The sequence below is a fragment of the Grampus griseus genome (assembly GCF_964374135.1).
Source record: "Grampus griseus genome assembly, chromosome: 16".
NCBI lineage: Eukaryota > Metazoa > Chordata > Mammalia > Artiodactyla > Delphinidae > Grampus > Grampus griseus.
This window is the reverse complement of record NC_139010.1, coordinates 23,778,095-23,796,580: the sequence shown is the minus strand read 5'-3', so window position 1 is coordinate 23,796,580 and position 18,486 is coordinate 23,778,095. Positions and strand designations below refer to the sequence as shown.

Below are 18,486 nucleotides of genomic sequence, written 5' to 3'. Positions count from 1 at the left end.
TAAGTACATAAATCAGAGTAAATCAACCTGGATGATCTGGAATATTATTCTTTTCAGTTTGTTTCCCATGATAATGGTCTCCACTTTTTCTAAGAAACATTTCTTGGAACACTTTATTTCAATCATGCCTCCATCCAGTAAGTATTTAATAAGAATGGCACAGCACTGAGTTCACTGGGGCAAAACAAAAACGTATCTAACAAAGATCTTACAATCTACCAGGCCAAATAAGAAATGCATACAGATAACTCTGTGACAAGGTAGAAAGTTATGGGTGGTTCAGATAAAGGGCAGAGAGGTGTGGGGTAGGTGATGAAATGAAGAGAAAGAGAGAGAGGATGTCCACTGGGAAAATGGTCAGGAACAGGCCAATTCCTCTTAGTTCTGGAGGGTAGAATGGAGACTGATGGGGCATGTGGGAGGGGCCAAGTTCCAGAGAGGCATAGGTTAGTTTGGAGGGTGAAAGGACTTCTAGTCAACTCCAGCTGTTCAAAAGCGACAGCTGGGCTTCCCTGGCGGCGCAGTGGTTGAGAGTCCACCTGCCGATGCAGGGGACATGGGTTCATGCCCTGGTCCGGGAAGATCCCACATGCCGTGGAGCGGCTGGGCCCGTGAGCCACGGCCGCTGAGCCTGCGCGTCCGGAGCCTGTGCTCCGCAGCGGGAGAGACCACAACAGTGAGAGGCCCGCGTACCGCAAAAAAAAAAAAAAAAAAAAAAAGCAATAGCTGTAGAATCATGTGGTAAATGCCCAACCAGTATTCATGTAAATGAAATTCGGATAATCTGTCAAAGTTATTATAGAAGATATTCCATATATTTTTCCCCTGTTGGTAAGAAGTTTGAACTAGAGAGATGCTGTCAGCAACTTCTGACTCTATGGGTCCCTCATTCCACCAACAGAGCGTGAAGTGACCAAGCAAGCCTCCCAGATGAAATATTAAAACCTCATGCAAAGATTCTTGGGAAATCAAATATTTTTATTCATTTACTGGATTTCATATACCTAACAGTCCTTAAAACAATTATCAGCAGTGACAAAAACCACATGTAAAATGATAACAGGTGCCCCAAACAGCACCCTCCCCATCACACACGTTTACTGAGAAACAAAATCCTACAGGGTGCTGATATAACTCACTTTAAGCATGACAAGTTTCCTACAGGGCTCCCTGGCAATCAACGCTTCTTCATCCTGGGGCTGAATACTCCAAAGTTTTTGTTCTCTCTTCACGCTTGAAGTCAACATGACAAGTTAATGACAAGTTAGATTCGATCTCCAGTTGATTAAGCCCCAATCCCTCTCAAATGTGCATCCACAAGTAGATGGCTCAATCTATTACAAGCAATGGCTGAAGCATCCCAGTGGGGAATTCAGCCAGCCAGGCCACATGGGCAGATCGTGTATTTGTTTCTGAGCCCAGCAGCCACAGGACCCAAAGCCATAGAGAACTAACAGCTCAGGTCTCAACTGAAAGACTTGCTGAAAGGGGATCTCTTGGGCCCAATGCTTTGATTTTATAAGTTGGCCCATCTTTGGTCCAAACACGCCAAACAGAGATGTCATTTAATGCCCTTGAAAACCAGTAACAAAATGCTAAGAGTACCCAAGAACCTGGGTTCTCTTTTGGCTATCCAGAAGGTGAAGTCAGCCAGAAGCTTGCCTGCTGGTCTCTGACCAACTCATCTGCCAGAGGAAAGGCTGGTCAGTATCCAAGGCACATGCGGCCCAACCCCAAGGGGTTCCTAGTTCTCCCTCCGTGCCTGCTGTAACCTCTTGGCCACAGCAGTGATCAGAGCTGCTCCCTTTCCACTCCCATCTTCTGACAACATGAATGTCACATCACATCGAGGAGCTAGTTCTTTCACAGTTTCCTGCAATATCCGAGAAAAGCTATAAGAAAGAAAAAGAGAAGCATCATCAGCACTTAGTTGTAGCGTGTATCAGTACTTCTTCCTTTTTATGAATAATATTCCATTGCATAGATGGAAAATAGATTGCTTATCCATTCATCAGTTGATGGTGAGAATGTAAATTGGTGCAGCCATTATGGAAAACAGTATGGAGGCTTCTCAAAAAATTAAAAATAGAACTACCATATGATCCACTAATTCCACTCCTGGGTATTCATCCAAAGGAAACAAAAACACTAATTAGCAAAGATATATGCATTCCTATGTTCACGGCAGCATTATTTACAATAGCCAAGATATGGAAGCAACCCAAGTGCCCATCAATACGTGAATGGATAAAGAAGATATGGTATATATATACACAACGGAATATTACTCAGCCATAAAAAGAATGAAATCTTGCCATTTGCAAAAAAGATGGATGGACCTAGAGGGTATTATGCTAAGTGAAATAAGTCAGACAGAGAAAGGCAAATACTACATGATTTCATTTATATGTGAAATCTAAAAAACAAAACAAATGAACAAACAAAACAGAAACAGTGTTACAGATACAGAGAACAAACTACTGGTGATTGTCACAAGGGAGGGGACTAGAGGGTTGGGCAAAATAGATGAAGGGTATTAAGAGGCACCAACCTCCAGTTATAAAATAAGTAAGTCGGGGGATAATATACTGCATGGAGAACATAGTCAATAATATTGCTATAACTTTATACAGTGACAGATGGTTACTAGATGTTGTGGTGATCACATAAATGTCAAATAACTATGTTGTATACCTCAAACTAATATAATATTGCATGTCAACTATACTTCAATTAGAAACAAAAGATTTGGGAAGTTGCTCTCTTTACAATCTTAAGTTTCACAATCCACTAGCATGGGATGTTTTTCCATTTATTTAGGTTTTCTTTATTTGAACAATGTTTTGTAGTTTTCAATGTACAAGCCTTATACTTCTTTTATTAAATTTACTACTAAGTATTTTATTCTTTTTGATGCTATTTTCTTAATTTCATTTTCAGATTATTCATTGTTAATGCATAGAAATGCAAATGATTTTTGTACACTGATCTTGCATCCTGAAACCTTGCTGAATTTGTTTCTCAGCTCCTTCCAATAGCTTTTTGTGGATTCCTTAGGATTTCTATATACAAAATCATGTCATCTGCAAAGACAGTTTTAGTTTTGCCTTTCCAATATAGATGTCTTTTATTTCTTTTTCTTGCCTAACTGCCTTGTGTAGACTCACCCTTGATTTTCTGCTTGAGGTCACACATTTTTGGTCTGGTTCCTATAAGCCTCTCCCTTGAATCAAAACTTGACTGAGAGGCAAAACCACACAACCATCTGGAGGCAGTGCTAGAAGCAGTACAATGTTGAACAGCAGTGGCAAGAGTGGACATCCTTGTCTTCATCCTAATTTTAAGGGAAAAGCATCCAGTGTCTCGCCCCTAAGTATGATGTCAGCTGTGGGTTTTTCATAGATGCTTTTACCAGATTAAAGAAGCTCCCTTATTCCTAGTTCGTTGAGTGCTCTTATCATGAAAGGTGCTAGATTTTATCAACTGCTTTGTCTGCACCTATTGAAATGGTCATGTGGTTTCTGTCCCTTGGTCAGGTCTTGGTTCAAAGGAAGAGGCTTGTAGGAACCACACCAAAAATATGACCCCCAAGGGGAAAATGAAGAAAAGATATTAGTCAGTTATTCTGGATAATTAGTCAGCATCACAGGAAGGGCTAAGAATCAAGGATTACAGTAATAATATGCTCATGTATACATTTCAGCAGGATTGGAAATTTCTATAAGCTTTTATAAGTTTCATCCCCAAAACAAAATATAAAACATTAAATAAAAATAAAAGCTTTCACTGCCATCTTTTCGATGTGCCACGTAGTCTACAGACACTATTTGACTTAATTCTCCTGACAGCCTATGGGGTAGGTATGATTTTTGTCACCATTTTAGAGATAAAGAATTAGGGTCAAAGGGGGTAAGAAACTGGCCCTGGGCCCCCCAGCTTCTAAGTGGTGAAGCCAGGATTCAAACTCACTCTTAATCCTTCTGCCTCCTGACTCTGAGCTCATACTTGTCACATGCTCTGTACTGTGCAAAATAGTCAGTTCTCATTGCTCCCTGTGAGGTCAGGTGAGACTGTGTTAATAATAATCACTTGTATTTACTGAGCACTGTGTAGAGCACTTTTCAGGTAGGAACTCACTCAACCCTGATGCAGGCCTAGGAGGCAGAGATTATTACTGCCTGCCTGTTACAGATGAGGAGCCTGGGGTTCAGAGAGGGTGGTGAACACCCCACATCACAGCACTAGGAAGCAGAGCCCCCAGGGCCTGCACTTTGTCTGTCAGATTCCCCAGGGTCCACACTCAGCCTCAGCAGCCCCACCCCTGCCTCTCTGGAGCACTCACTGCGGGTGCAGCTTGTACAGGGTGCCATCCACACCCACGGTGATCTTCAGGTGCTCAAACCCCTGGTCTTCCCTCCTCTTCTCCACGACGGCGGCCAGGCCGGCACCGTAGAGCTCGGCCGCCCGCCGGGACACAGCTCCGCACACCTCCTTCACCACGATGCTGTCCTCACACGTGCTGTCCAGGCCAAGCTGCTGCAGGATCTTCCTGACCTGGAGGAGGGCCAGCCGATCGCTGCAGGCAAGCAGAGCAGGACGTCAGGACCTATTCCTGGGGTCCTAGAACCTGCTCCGCGGGGCTCACAGGTCCCCATCCCTAGATGCTCAAGCGGGAGGGAGAAGAAAATGATCCAAGCAATGGTAAGATTGGAGCAGGATGCCTTAGAAGCTGAGACTCAAGAAGGTCTGCCACCCCCAGAAAGTCCCATCATCTTTAAAGAATAAAGTGTGAGCACATCATCTTTTCAGGATCGAAAGAGGATCATTTTTTAGCCTAAGTTAACTCCTGTGTAACCATTTAGGAACCTCGGGGCCCAGACAGGCTGCTGGACCCTCAGCTGGGTGCTGTGGTCCTCATACAGCTGGAGAGAGAGAGCAACCCCAGGAGGCAACCCTATGCCCATCCAGGCCCTTATTCTTTTTATTTTTAAATTTCAAATCTGCCGGAACCTGGTGTGACAGCGGCACATCCAACATAGGGCCTGTCACATCAAGCCAAGCAGGTGAAATTGATCACGAGTCACCTTTCAATCTGAGACAAGAACTTGGTTTCAAAGATGCCCCTGGTCCGGAGACGCTCTGAAATCTGCCCTCTGAAGAGAAGACCCTGCTTGGTCAAGTCAATCAGGATCTGCCGCACAATCTCCCCCAGGTACATCCCACTGGTCATTTTCTCGTATCTGTTTAGAGAAGAGGGATAAGGTTGGAGAGAGCAGGAAAATCAGTGCTGGTGAGTGGTGTGATCCGAAAGGATCACAAGTCAGAGTGTGGAAGGCATGCCATTGGCATCCACCAGCTGCCTGGGTTGCAGTGGGTCAGAGTGGGCAGCAGGCCCAGAGAAGTGCATGCAGGAGACAGTATGATGTGGGAAGACCAGGCTTTGGAGCCATATTGAGCAAGAACTAGGTCCCAGCTCTGCCACACATTAGTTGCATGACCTGAGCAAGCACTTTAAACCATCATCTATAAAACAGGGAGCAAAACCCTGACCCCACAAGACTGTTGGGAGGCAACCGTCTGGTGCATAGTAGACACTAAGCTAAAGTGAGTCCCTTTCCTGGCCCCAAAGCTAGTTCTCCTTGGCTTTGTATTTGAAGAAATCTGTTCCACTAGAGCTTTTGCTCCATGAGATAACACATTTAAATTGTATGCACACACCAAGGGTGGTCCAAAATGTTAGCTCCCTTCCCCCTTTCTATCAGGCTGTGAGCTCCAAGGCGGAAGGTGCAAGAGAAAAAGGAGCTTTGCAATCGACAGGCACTGATCAGGCACGCTGCCCAGGTATGTGTGACAGTATTAGTAACAATGATGCAGAGCTGGACTGCCACTGCCTGCAGGGTCACATGGAAATCTGAGTGTGCCTGAGACTTACGTGCTGGACTTGTGTTCTCTTAACTGCTCAGGACCTCATCCGTCTAAAGAACTGACACTTAGACAAATAATGGTAACAGCAGGTGAATTCAAGTATATTACCCCCTTAAACTCTCACTCCAAAACCGTGAGCTTCCAGTGGATTCAGACATAAAACTTGGATGCCCCAACTTGGGATTTAGAGGTAAGGCCCTTTGTTAAGGTCCCTTGTGTTTTGGTCCCTGGTTCAGCTGGGCTGACCACAATTCACCTGCCTCCCACCTACAAAGACTAGTGCCAAAGGAAGGTGAGGGACCACCAGGGCTGGTCTTGGTCTTGTCGAGCCTCTTCCTATTGAGTTTTCTCAGTTCAACAGTCAGCGAGGCACCTGTGGCCCAGGCATCCCATTACATTTCCTATCTGCTCAAACTTTCCACTTGGATATCATCCATCAGGATAAATGTATATTTTCATCTTATATTATATAGTAAGACACTGGGTTTAGTTGTGACAAAGACCATATGGCCTGACAGTAAAACATTTACTATCTGGTCCTTTACAGAAAAAGTTTGCCGATCCCTGTCGTAATGGATGGGCTCAGGCTAATGATCAATCCACCACACGCTAGCTCTATCCCTGTCTACCCCTTTCTCTCCTATTCAAGAAGGTATGTGAGAATGCAAGTGAACATGTACTCTGTTTTGTGTTTTTTTTAAACCATCATTATTTTCAGTATTTTTAGTATGGTTATCAATTGCAATACACCTCACAAAGTGACTGTGACCCATGCTGGGACACAACGTCATGGCTGAGAACCAGGACTCCCACCCATCACCTGCAGCCACTTCCCCACCCCCAGAATAACAGAGATCACCAACCTGGCAGCCTGCTCTTGAAAGACTAAGGATGTTGACCTCTAAACTGGACCTACTAGAAGCCCATCTTGAGAGGGCCCAGTAAGTCACCATGTCCCACCTCTGGGACACCCAGTCCACAGTGAATGGACTTTTTGACAACCTCTGCCTCACTTCCAAAGCCACCACTAGACCTTATGGTACATTGTGGTAATTAGAAAGAGGCTCACCTTCTTTCTCTTTGTTGGAAACTTGTCATAACTTTATGCTTTCGTTCAAATAAGACATTTCACTAACATCTGATGGAGAGTTGTCATAAATATACAAACTATGGTGTCTGTAACATGAAAATGGCGCCCCCTTAGATCTGCTGAAGTCGTACACTGCACAACATCTGCCCTCCTCACCTCTGTTTGCCAGGATTCAAGGACCCCTCGTCCACCTCCTTGTCGTACTGGGTCCGGATGTCATCTAGGCAGCCATTATCTCCAAATCCTCCCCACTCTGTGTTTATGCACATCTTCCCTTCATCCCCTTCCACCAGTTCAATGTTCCTCATCTCCTCCATGTAGCACATGTTGCTGCCTGTTCCTAAAAGGTCAAGATAGGACTTTAGTCTTCAAAAGACACCACTACATCTTAAAGAGCCAGCAGGGTACAGTAGATAGGAATTTAGGTTTGGAGTCAGATACAACTGGGTGTGGACTCTAGCTTTACACTCATAGCTGGGTGACCCTAGACAAGCATCTCATCTTTCAGAGAGCCAATTACTTCATCTGTAAAAAGGAAATAATACCTGCTTTATAGATTTGTTATAAAGAAAAAAAAATGAGACGATGTTCGTAGGTTTCCTCCACATAGAATTGGTACCTGTGATATCATTATCCTCCTCCTCCTTCTCCTCATGATTATTGATAAGCCACAGGCACACCAAGTAAGCTCCAAGCAGTCACAGAATTAGCAGTCAGAGCTGGAAGGGACCATGAGGAATACCTGGTCTTGGATAAGTAGACACCTGGCATCTGAAAGCCACCCTCTTCTCCTTTGTCCATGACCTGGTCTCAGAACTATTCTCAACACAACAGTCCAGGCAACTATTATCATCAATCAAACAAATCTTACCTCTTTGTCCTCCTAGATCTAGCCCATCGCTTCCCACAAATGAGGAAACTCAAGTCCAGACAGAATAAGCAACCTGCCCAAGGTCACAAAGTAGGTAAGTGTTGGAGTGAGATGAAACCTCTTAGTTGGCATTGAAGACATCTCAATATATCCCCATCTCCTGTTCTATGTACTACTTAAACGCAGGAAGCCCAGACAACCAGCTGGAACAACTTTCCCAGATTCTGTGATTACTTAACCCGTGCCTGTCACTGAGAATGCCCATCACCCCTGTCTCCACCTGTTCAAATACCACCTGTCCCCTCACCTGTTAGAGTATCCCCCTGGAATCGACCCTTGCACTTAAACACTGCCAGACTTTTCCAAAAGACCCTTAAAAGGCCTATATCATACCTCAGGCCACTCCCTTCTTCTCTCCTAGGTTTCTTTCCAACTCTTCTCCATCCTGTGCATCCTGACAGCCAGAAGAGGTCAGAGAACAGAGGAGGTGCACGTTGGAGCCAACATGAAAATCTAGCTCCCTCAGCTCCGTGCCAACCTGATCCAACTGGGGTCTCCTTCCTCCCAGAATAATCTGCCCCAAGGCGCTAATTTGAAAGTCCCCTCTTTCTACGTTATTCTCCTTCCTCAACAGAAAAGAAAACCTTGGCTTAGGACCCTTAGGGAAAAAGATGTTAAGTAAAGACTTGAGAATTAGGAGACCTGGAATCCCAACCTTAACTCTGTCTCTACTTTGGAGAAAGCTGGCTTCAGAACCTCTATGTAATGGAACAATGGCCCCCTGCCCTTCACTATGTTAAAAGGGAACCTCTAAAAGATCAGATGGGATTAGGCCAATAGGACATGCCTGATCACTTACCTGCAATCAGGCCAACCTCACAATTACGATCTTCATAGCCACAGGTCATCATGGTCCCCACTGTGTCATTCACAACTGCGACTATGTCCAGGTCAAACTCCTGCAAAGGAAGCAGCTCTACTATAAGTAGGATGTGCAAGCCAAACAGGCTCAGGAGGGGCACATCAGCCTGATGTGGGCAGAGGCCAGAGTCACAGGGCTGGGTATAGGATGGCAGAGCAGAGGGGACTCGGGGAAGGGGCAAGGTCAGGCATGAGCCTTAAGACCATAACGTACATTTCTCCTCTTGATGGCTTCCCTGAGCATGTCCACCACATCTTCCCCTTCACAGTCAGTAGCCTTGAAGCCTTTGGTCCACTCAATGAGTGTTCCCTGTAAGAAAGGAGGGCAAATTCATTGGCGCAATAGTTTGCTGGGACCACTACACAATCTCAGCATCAAATAGATGCAAGGCACTATAGCTGACGGGTAGTCAAATGCTTTTGACTGTGCTTCCATCTGTAGCCCTAACACTGGGCCCAGAGGTGCCACAGAGCGTGATGCTCAGACAAGGTCTACTGCTGAGGAATAACTGCAGCAATTCATATTTATCAAGGGTCAACGCATGTTCCCTGGCCATGACTGCACAGAACAAAGGCCAGTTCTAATTTACCCAATCAATCACATCTTTGTGATAAAGCTGCAAAATGTTAATCAAAGCACTGTTTCACAGGAAAAACTAGAGGCATCCTGTCATTCCAACAATATGGATCTATCATCTTGTACATCAATATAGGAAATGCTCTACAACCATAAAAACATAATGCTTTAAGAGACGTTAGCTGTTAGAGAAAGATGCTCACCATACACTGTTAAGTGAACTCACATTAAACAAATATAGATGGTGAATTATTCTATTATTATTTTAAAACTCACACACACTCAAATCTGGAAAAAGGCCTGGAACAATGCACACACCAGGGGGTTGACAGTGGTTCCCTCTGTGTACAAGATTACTGGTACCTTTTAGTCTCTCCTTTTTGTTTGCCTATATTTTCTAATTTTCCTAAAATTAGCCTGTATAATTTTTATAATACCGAGAAAAAGTATTTCTAATTTTTTTTGAATTTTATTTTTTTAATACAGCAGGTTCTTATTAGTTAGCTATTTTATACATATTAGTGTATATATCAATCCCAATGTCCTAGTTCATCCCCCTCCACCACTTCCCCTCCTTGGTGTCCATACATTTGTTATCTACATCTGTGTCTCTATTTCTGCCTTGCAAACCAGTTCATTCTAGATTCCATATATATGCGTTAATGTACGATACTTGTTTTTCTCTTTCTACTTACTTCACTCTGTATGACAGTCTCCAGGTCTATCCACATCTCTGCAAATGACCCAATTTAATTCTTTTTTATGGCTGAATAATATTCCATTGTATATATGTACCACACCTAAGTCTCTCTTTTGGGAACTAGTGGTTACCAGAAGGGTGAGGAGTGAGGAGAAGGGCAAAATAGGTGAAAGGGATTAAGAGGTATAAACTACTAGGTATAAAATAAATAAGTTACAAGGATGTAATGTACAGCACAGAGAATATAGTCAATATTTTGTAATAACCTTGTATGGAGTATAAGCTATAAAAATATTAAATTACTATGTTGTATACCTGAAACTAATATAATATTGTAAATCAACTCTACTTCAATTTTTAAGTCTCTCTTTTTTCTCCCCAGCCACCAATGGCTTTGCTCCCAGCTGTCCACTGGTCTCCCCTCCTTCTTAGCTGTGTCTTCATGAACCTGTCAGAACTGCTGGGAGAGAGGCCTGAAGGCCCAGTGTCCTGAGTCAGGAGGTGCACCTGTGCCCTGGATCATTCAGGACCATGGACAGCTGCACACAGCTTCCTCCTTCCCATGTGTATTAATTTTTTTTTCAATATCTTTATTGGAGTATAATTGCTCTACAATGGTACATTAGCTTCTGCTATATAACAAAGTGAATCAGCTATATATATATACATATATCCCCATACCCCCTCTCTCTTGCATCTCCCTCCTACCCTACCTATCCCACCCCTCTAGGTGGTCACAAAGCACCAAGCTGATCTCCCTGTGCTATGTAGCTTCTTCCCACCAGCCATCCGTTCTACATCTAGTAGTATACATATGTCCATGCCACTTTCTCACCTCGTCCCAGCCCATCCCTCCCCCTCCCCGTGTCCTCAAGTCCACTCTCCACATCCACATCTTTATTACTGTCTTGCCCTTAGGTTCTTCAGAAATTTTTTTTTTTTAAGACTCCATATATATGTGTTAGCATACAGTATTTGTTTTTCTCTGTCCGACTGACTTCACTCTGTATGACAGACTCTAGGTCCATCCACCTCACTACAAATAACTCAACTTTGTTTCTTTTTATGGCTGAGTAATATTCCATTGTATATATGTGCCACATCTTCTTTATACATTCATCTGTAGATGGACACTTAGGTTGCTTCCATGTCCTGGCTACTGTAAATAGTGCTGCAATGAACACTGCGGTACATGACTCTTTCTGAATTATAGTTTTCTCAGGGTATATGCCCAGTAGTGGGATTGCTGGGTCACATGGTAGTTCTATTTCTAGTTGTTGTTGTTTTTCTTAATTTTTATTCGGGCATAATTGCTTCACAATGGTGTGTTAGTTTCTGCTTTATAACAAAGTGAATCAGCTATATGTATATATATATCCCCATATTTCCTCCCTCTTGCGTCTCCCTCCCATCCTCCCTGTCCCACCCCTCTAGGTGGTCACAAAGCACCCAGCTGATCACCCTGTGCTATGCAGCTGCTTCCCACTAGCTATCTATTTTACATTTGGTAGTGTATATATGCCCATGCCACTCTCACTTCATCCCAGCTTACCCTTCCCCCTCCCCATGTCCTCAAGTCCATACTCTACGTCTGCGTCTTTATTCCTGTCCTGCCCCTAGGTTCTTCAAAACCACTTTTTTTTTTTTTTTTAGATTCCATATATATGAGTTAGCATACGGTGTTTGTTTTTCTCTGTCTTACTTCACTCTGTATGACTTCACTTCTTATGGCTGGGTAATATTCCATTGTATATATGTGCCACACCTTCTTTATCCATTCATCTGTCGATGGTCACGTAGGTTGCTTCCATGTCCTGGCTATTGTAAATGGTGCTGCAATGAACATCGTGGTACATGACTCTTTCTGAATTACGGTTTTCTCAGGGTATACGCCCAGTAGTGGGATTGCTTGGTCGTATGGTAGTTCTGTTTCTACTTTTTTAAGGAACCTCCATACTGTTCTCCATAGTGGCTGTATCAATTTACATTCCCACCAACAATGCAAGAGGGTTCCCTTTTCTCCACACCCTCTCCAGCATTTATTGTTTGTAGATGTTTTGATGATGGCCATTCTGACTGGTGTGAGGTGATATCTCATTGTAGTTTTGATTTGCATTTCTCTAATGATTAATGATGTTGAGCATCCTTTCATGTGTTTGTTGGCAATCTGTATATCTTCTTTGGAGAAATGTCTATTTAGGTCTTCTGCCCATTTTTGGATTGGGTTGTGTTTTTAATATTGAGCTGCCTGAGCTGCTTATAAATTTGGGAGATTAATCCTTTGTCAGTTGCTTCATGGGCAAATATTTTCTCTCATTCTGAGGGTTGTCTTTTCATCTTGTTTATGGTTTCCTTTGCTGTCTAAAAGCTTTTAAGTTTCATTAGGTCCCATTTGTTTATTTTTGTTTTCATTTCCCTTTCTCTAGGAGGTGGGTCAAAAAGGATCTTGCTGTGATTTATGTCACAGAGTGTTCTGCCTATGTTTTCCTCTAAGAGTTTGACAGCATCTGGCCTTACATTTAGGTCTTTAATCCATTTTGAGTTTATTTTTGTGTGTGGTGTTAGGAAGTGTTCTAATTTCATTCTTTTACATGTAGCTGCCCAGTTTTCCCAGCACCACTTATTGAAGAGGCTGTCTTTTCTCCATTGTATATTCTTGCCTCCTTTATCAAAGATAAGGTGACCATATGTGTGTGGGTTTATCTCTGGGCTTTCTATCCATTCCATTGATCTATATTTCTGTTTTTGTGCCAGTATCATACTGTCTTGATCACTTTAGCTTTGTAGTATAGTCTGAAGTCAGGGAGCCTGATTCCTCCAGCTCTGTTTTTCTTTCTCAAGATTGCTTTGGCTATTCGGGGTCTTTTGTGTTTCCTTACAAATTGTGAACGTTTTTGTTCTAGTTCTGTGAAAAATGCCATTGGTAGTTTGATAGGGAATGCATTGAATCTGCAGATTGCTTTGGGCAGTATAGTCATTTTCACAATGTTGATTCTTCCAATCCAAGAACATGGTATATCTCTCCATCTGTTTGTATCATCTTTTTTTTTTTTTTTTTTTTGCGGTACATGGGCCTCTCACTGTTGTGGCATCTCCCGCTGCAGAGCACAGGCTCCGGACGCGCGGGCTCAGCAGCCACAGCCCATGGGCCTAGCCGCTCCACAGCATGTGGGATCTTCCAGGACCGGGGCACGAACCCGTGTCCCCTGCATCGGCAGGCGGACTCCCAACCACTGCGCCACCAGGGAAGCCCCTGTTTGTATCATCTTTAATTTCTTTCATCAGTGTCTTATAGTTTTCTGCATACAGGTCTTTTGTCTCCTTAGGTAGGTTTATTCCTAGGTATTTGATTCTTTTTGTTGCAATGGTAAATGGAAGTGTTTCCTTAATTTCTCTTTCAGATTTTTCATCATTAGTGTATAGGAATGCAAGAGATTTCTGTGCATTATTTTGTATCCTGCTACTTTACCAAATTCATTGATTAGCTCTAGTAGTTTTCTGGTAGCATCTTTAGGATTCTCTATGTATAGTATCATGTCATCTGCAGACAGTGACAGCTTTACTTCTTTTCTGATTTGGATTCCTTTTATTTCTTTTTCTTCTCTGATTGCTGTGTCTAAAACTTCCAAAACTATGTTGAATAACAGTGGTGACAGTGGGCAACCTTGGCTTGTTCCTAATCTTAGTGGAAATGGTTTCAATTTTTCACCACTGAGAACAATGTTTGCTGTGGGTTTGTCATATGTGGCCTTTATTATGTTGAGGTAAGATCCCTCTATGCCTACTTTCTGGAGAGTTTTTATCATAAATGGGTGTTGAATTTTGTCAAAAGTTTTTTCTGGGCTTCCCTGGTGGCGCAGTGGTTGAGAGTCCGCCTGCTGATGCAGGGGACATGGGTTCGTGCCCCGGTCCGGGAAGATCCCACATGCCATGGAGCGGCTGGGCCCATAAGCCATGGCCACTGAGCCTGCACGTCCGGAGCCTGTGCTCCGCAACGGGAGAGGCCACAACAGTGAGAGGCCCGCGTACCGCCAAAAAAAAAAAAAAATAGTGTGTATACATACAATAAAATATCACTCAGCTTTAAAAAGGAAGGAAATTCTACGTGGATGAGCCTTGAGAACATTATGCTAAGTGAAATAAGCCAGTCACAAAATAACAAATACTGTTATGATTCTACTTATATGAGGTACCTAGAACAGTCAAATTTATAGAGACAGAGAGTAAAATAAAGGTTACCAGGGGCTGGGAGAGAGGCAAGTGAGGAGTTATTGTTTAATGGGTATAGAGTTTCAGTTTGAGAAGATGAAAGAGTTCGAAAGATGGATAGTGGTGACAGTTTCATAACAATGTGAGTGTACTTAACGCCACAGTACACTTGTACTTTTTAAGTGTACCAGTGTACACTTAAACACAGTCAAAGTGGTAAATGTTACATCTATTTTACCACAATAAGAAATGGTAAAATAAACAAAGCAAAACTAGTGTGTACATCATGGGGACATTGACTGGATTAGACAAAATCTTAACAAATCTTTGGTGTCATTCTTATTATTGTCATGAGCTCTCTGGCTGACTTGCTGTGCTGACCAGAGTTCTCTCTATAAATTGAGGAGTGGTGTTCTGCTTTTATGCCAGTCCTGTAAGTTTGGTTGACATAAGCCTATCAGAGAGCAAGAGAGAGTACTCTGTTCTCCATAAGCTGGTGAATGGTGCTTTTATCCAAGAATTCCAAGAAAAATCTTGTGATGTACATTTCTAAATTATTATGAATAATGTATTAAAATCATTATCTGTGATGTTCTTCAATGTCAACTAGGTAAGTGCCTATGTGATAAACTCCTGAAATTCTAATATCAGGAAAGAAATGCATTTCTTCTGAGGCACTGGTATGCTTTTGTTCATCAGACAAGAAAAACCCTACGACCTACTGCATTTCCCTGTTTACACAGGAAGACCCAGGTAATACTGTAGACTAAGAGTTATAACTGGCCTTAACTGGTCCTTACCTCTTCTTATCTCTCGATAATATGATTTGACCTCTCTTTTAACAGTAGCCTTATCCAAGTGTCCCTTTATTGTATAGTACACTAAATTATTTTGTAAACTTCAATCAAAGAAACAATAATAATGAAAAGGGGACACAGTAAATAGAAAAAACTTAAATGGTCCAAATTCTCGATCATGTCTCCCCAGCTGCCCTGAACCTGAGACCCCGAAATAAAATGAACAGTGACTCAGAGCTGTCTCGAGATTCCCCAGGTGTAGGAGGAAATGGACCCACCAGGCTGGGCCGTCTTACCTTGTCAATGCTCGCCTGCCTGCAGGGAAATGAGAATGTGAAGCCCAAAGGCAGCTGGGCTCCCTTGAGGCCCATGTAGTCCAGGAAGTCAGCGATGCACTGCACAATGTGGTCAAACAGCTGCAGGCAGAGAGCGGGAGTCACGCCAGGCCTGCACTGTACAGGGTGGCAGGCTGGCACCTCGGAGTGCGGATCCCCCTGCCCGGCACTTACCTCTTCGCCAGTGCCCTGCATGATCTCCAGGGGGATGGTGAAGATCTTGTTGTACATTCGCACTGACCTCCGTCCGCTTCTGATCTTCACCAGGAGGACCCGGAAGTTGGTTCCCCCGAGATCCAGGGCAAGGAACTTTCCTTTCTCTGTGGTGGAGAAAGTGGGGGCTGCATTCCACCAGCACGCACCGAGCAGGGCCTTGTGTGCAGGCATTGGGAGGAAGAGGTGATGCTGAAAGTGAGCAGATCCAGAGCCTGCCTGCCTGGGGCTCATGGACCAAAGGGGTGTGGCGGTCACCAAGCACAGTGTCAGGGCACTGGGCAGGCACCCTGAGCCCATCTGAGGCCAGCCTGCTTTTCTTGCTGTCTGGTAAAGGCCACACATGATACTTATGCTCAGGGAGGCTCTGAGGGTGAATCCAGGCCAGGCTACCTGACTACAATGGACTCGGGAAGGTGCTTCCATCCTGTCATATGGCCTAGAGGAGCTGTTCATCCTGAGCATGAAATGATTCTTCTGTCCTGCTCGCCCCTTCCCTGGATTCTCACACCCCCACCTGACTAATAAGAAACTGTATTGAGTCCGACGTCCATCACCGTCCAGGGCCCCCCAGTGCAGTGCCTCTCGGTTCTCTGACATTGCAGAGCATGTCAGTCTGTTCTGTGTGATTCCTCACCTCTCTCCCTGCCTCATTCACTCTGTTCTAGCCACACTGGTCATTTTGCTGTTCCTTGAATTTGCCAACGACCTCACTCTCAGACAGTTCTCTTACCCCTGACGGTGGTCTATTTTTCTTCATAGCCCTGTCATTACATGGCATCACCTGGCGTTTATTTGTCTACTGTCTGCCAGACCAACAGAACTTAGGCTCCATAAGGGTAGGGACTGTGTTTTCTTCACTGCTCTGTTACCGTGCTTACAACAGAGCCTGACAAGTAGCAGGTGCTTAATGAAACTTTGAGGAATAAAGGCAAAAGGATAAAAGCTATGAAAGAATGAATAGTTGAATAGCATCTTTTACTGCTCTTATTGTTTTCCCCCCAAGTAGACTCAAACGATACTGGCTCTAGAAAAGATCTTTGTTGTTGAGAGATTCCAAGTACAACTGTGTGACCTTGAGTATGTCACCTAACCTCTCTGAGTCTCAGTTTTGGCATCCATAAAATGGGAATCATTCTCTTTATATAATATACAGAGTAGGTGTGAGCACAAAATGAAATTAAACGTTCAAAAGCAAATTAAAGCCATGAAGCATTTTACAAAGGTCATTATATCTGGGTGAGACTCATGAGATTCAAAGAGGTGGAGTAACCTGTCTAAAGAACTGACCTCACTGTTTTGTGGCTACCGTCAGACGAGCACAGAGGACCAGGAGAAGGATCAAGTATCGGAAAAGTCAGGGGCAGAAAGTGAAGAGAGGGGAGAGGAAGAGAGCCAAGCCCCAGGAGAGAAGAGAGCCAGAGAAGAGGGTGGAAGACAAGCCAGACACTCCAAGTGTCCAGATGGCAGCCCCTGGGAACAGCATGTGGGTCTTCACACACATGGAACCTAACTTAGGTAATCTTCACTGCCAGTGCCGTGGATCAGCCAAAGCAAACAGATTGAGCAGAGTACTAACCTTCTACCCCAACCCTCCTCCCTCCATTACAGACATGAACCCAAGGCTCTTGAAACAAAAGACCTAACTGGATTTAAGGAGTTTTGATACGAGCTCTGGGTGGCCCATCAGAGAAGGGAGCTGTGCACGGCCCACCTGTGCCATCTGGCATCCCGCAGACGTAGGTGGGCAGCATCTTGACCGTGGCCAGCGGGTGGGTGTCCCTCTTCAGCCCGTACTCGAGCTCAACCCGCATCTTGTCCCGAATGCCCACAAGTTGCTCTCGGGTCAGCCGGAACAAAGCCAGCACCTTGTCAATCTGCTTCCGCTGGGCCTGCACGCGGGAGGCCACTGCGGTCACCATGGCGGCCCCCTTGGTGCTGCCACTCTCCGACAGGAGGAAGCGGACGTCACAGTTCGGGACCAGTTTCCTCACCACCTTGTGCAGGCGTTTTGGGTATCTGGAGGTGGGGGGGGATGGCAAAATATGTAAAAATCATCAAGGCCCGGGCCCAGCCAATAGGAACAGACACAGGTGTAGCAGAGGAACGGGCTCCCGGGGAGCCCTGCTGGGCCAAGGCTCACCCCTTCAGTTGCTGGATGGAGGGGGAAGATGGGGGTGACTAGGGGTAGGGACCAGGGCAGCTGGGACAGTGGAAGGGACACTTGGAAGGCTCAAAGAAGTGGTTATTTTATCACTAATATTGTAAGCAGTAGGGCATGTCCACACGTAATGTATTGGCTGAACATCATCTCTGCCCAAGGGGGAAGGGTCCTTTCCCTAGCTCTTCCCAGATGTACCCACCTGACTTCCAATAACACCTCTGTTAGTCAGAGGGACTTTTGTGCTCCCTCCTTCTGGGAAATTCTCATTTCCCTGTTTGTTTACTGTCTGCCAACCCAACAGAACTTAGGCTCCATAAGGGTAGGGACTGGGTTTTCTTCACTGCTCTGTTACCGAGCTTACAACAGAGCCTGACAAGTAGCAGGTGCTTAATGAAACTTTGAGGAATAAAGGCAAAAGGATAAAAGCGATGAAAGAATGAATAGTTGAATAGTGTCTTTTACTGCTGTTATTGTTTTCCCCTCAAGTAGACTCAAACGATACTGTCTTCCTACTGGTATCTTTCATGTGGACTTGGCAACCCCTGCCATCCTGATTTTTCCCCATTTTTAACTGGGTGTATCTTACTTTCCAATCCTACCACATAGCAAGTATTTAATAATAATAATAATGGATAGATAGATGAACAGATGGATAGACAGATGGATAAATACACGGCTTTGCTA

At 44.3% G+C, this 18,486-nt stretch overlaps 1 protein-coding gene across 1 annotated transcript in view; it reads right to left on the bottom strand.

Annotated features, from left to right (window-relative positions):
* Positions 1-1,000: 1,000 nt before the first annotated feature.
* The window catches only part of HKDC1 (hexokinase domain containing 1), a 43,068-nt gene continuing 25,582 nt past the window's right edge, over positions 1,001-18,486 (bottom strand). The window contains exons 12-20 of the mRNA XM_082674179.1: positions 17,353-17,657; positions 15,600-15,745; positions 15,387-15,506; positions 9,022-9,117; positions 8,746-8,845; positions 7,172-7,355; positions 5,085-5,240; positions 4,343-4,576; positions 1,001-1,892 (exon numbers count right to left, since the gene is read on the bottom strand). Of these exons, the coding sequence (XP_082530305.1) occupies positions 1,745-1,892; positions 4,343-4,576; positions 5,085-5,240; positions 7,172-7,355; positions 8,746-8,845; positions 9,022-9,117; positions 15,387-15,506; positions 15,600-15,745; positions 17,353-17,657 (1,489 nt within the window). The 3' untranslated portion in view covers positions 1,001-1,744. The remainder of the gene's footprint in view (positions 1,893-4,342; positions 4,577-5,084; positions 5,241-7,171; positions 7,356-8,745; positions 8,846-9,021; positions 9,118-15,386; positions 15,507-15,599; positions 15,746-17,352; positions 17,658-18,486) is intronic.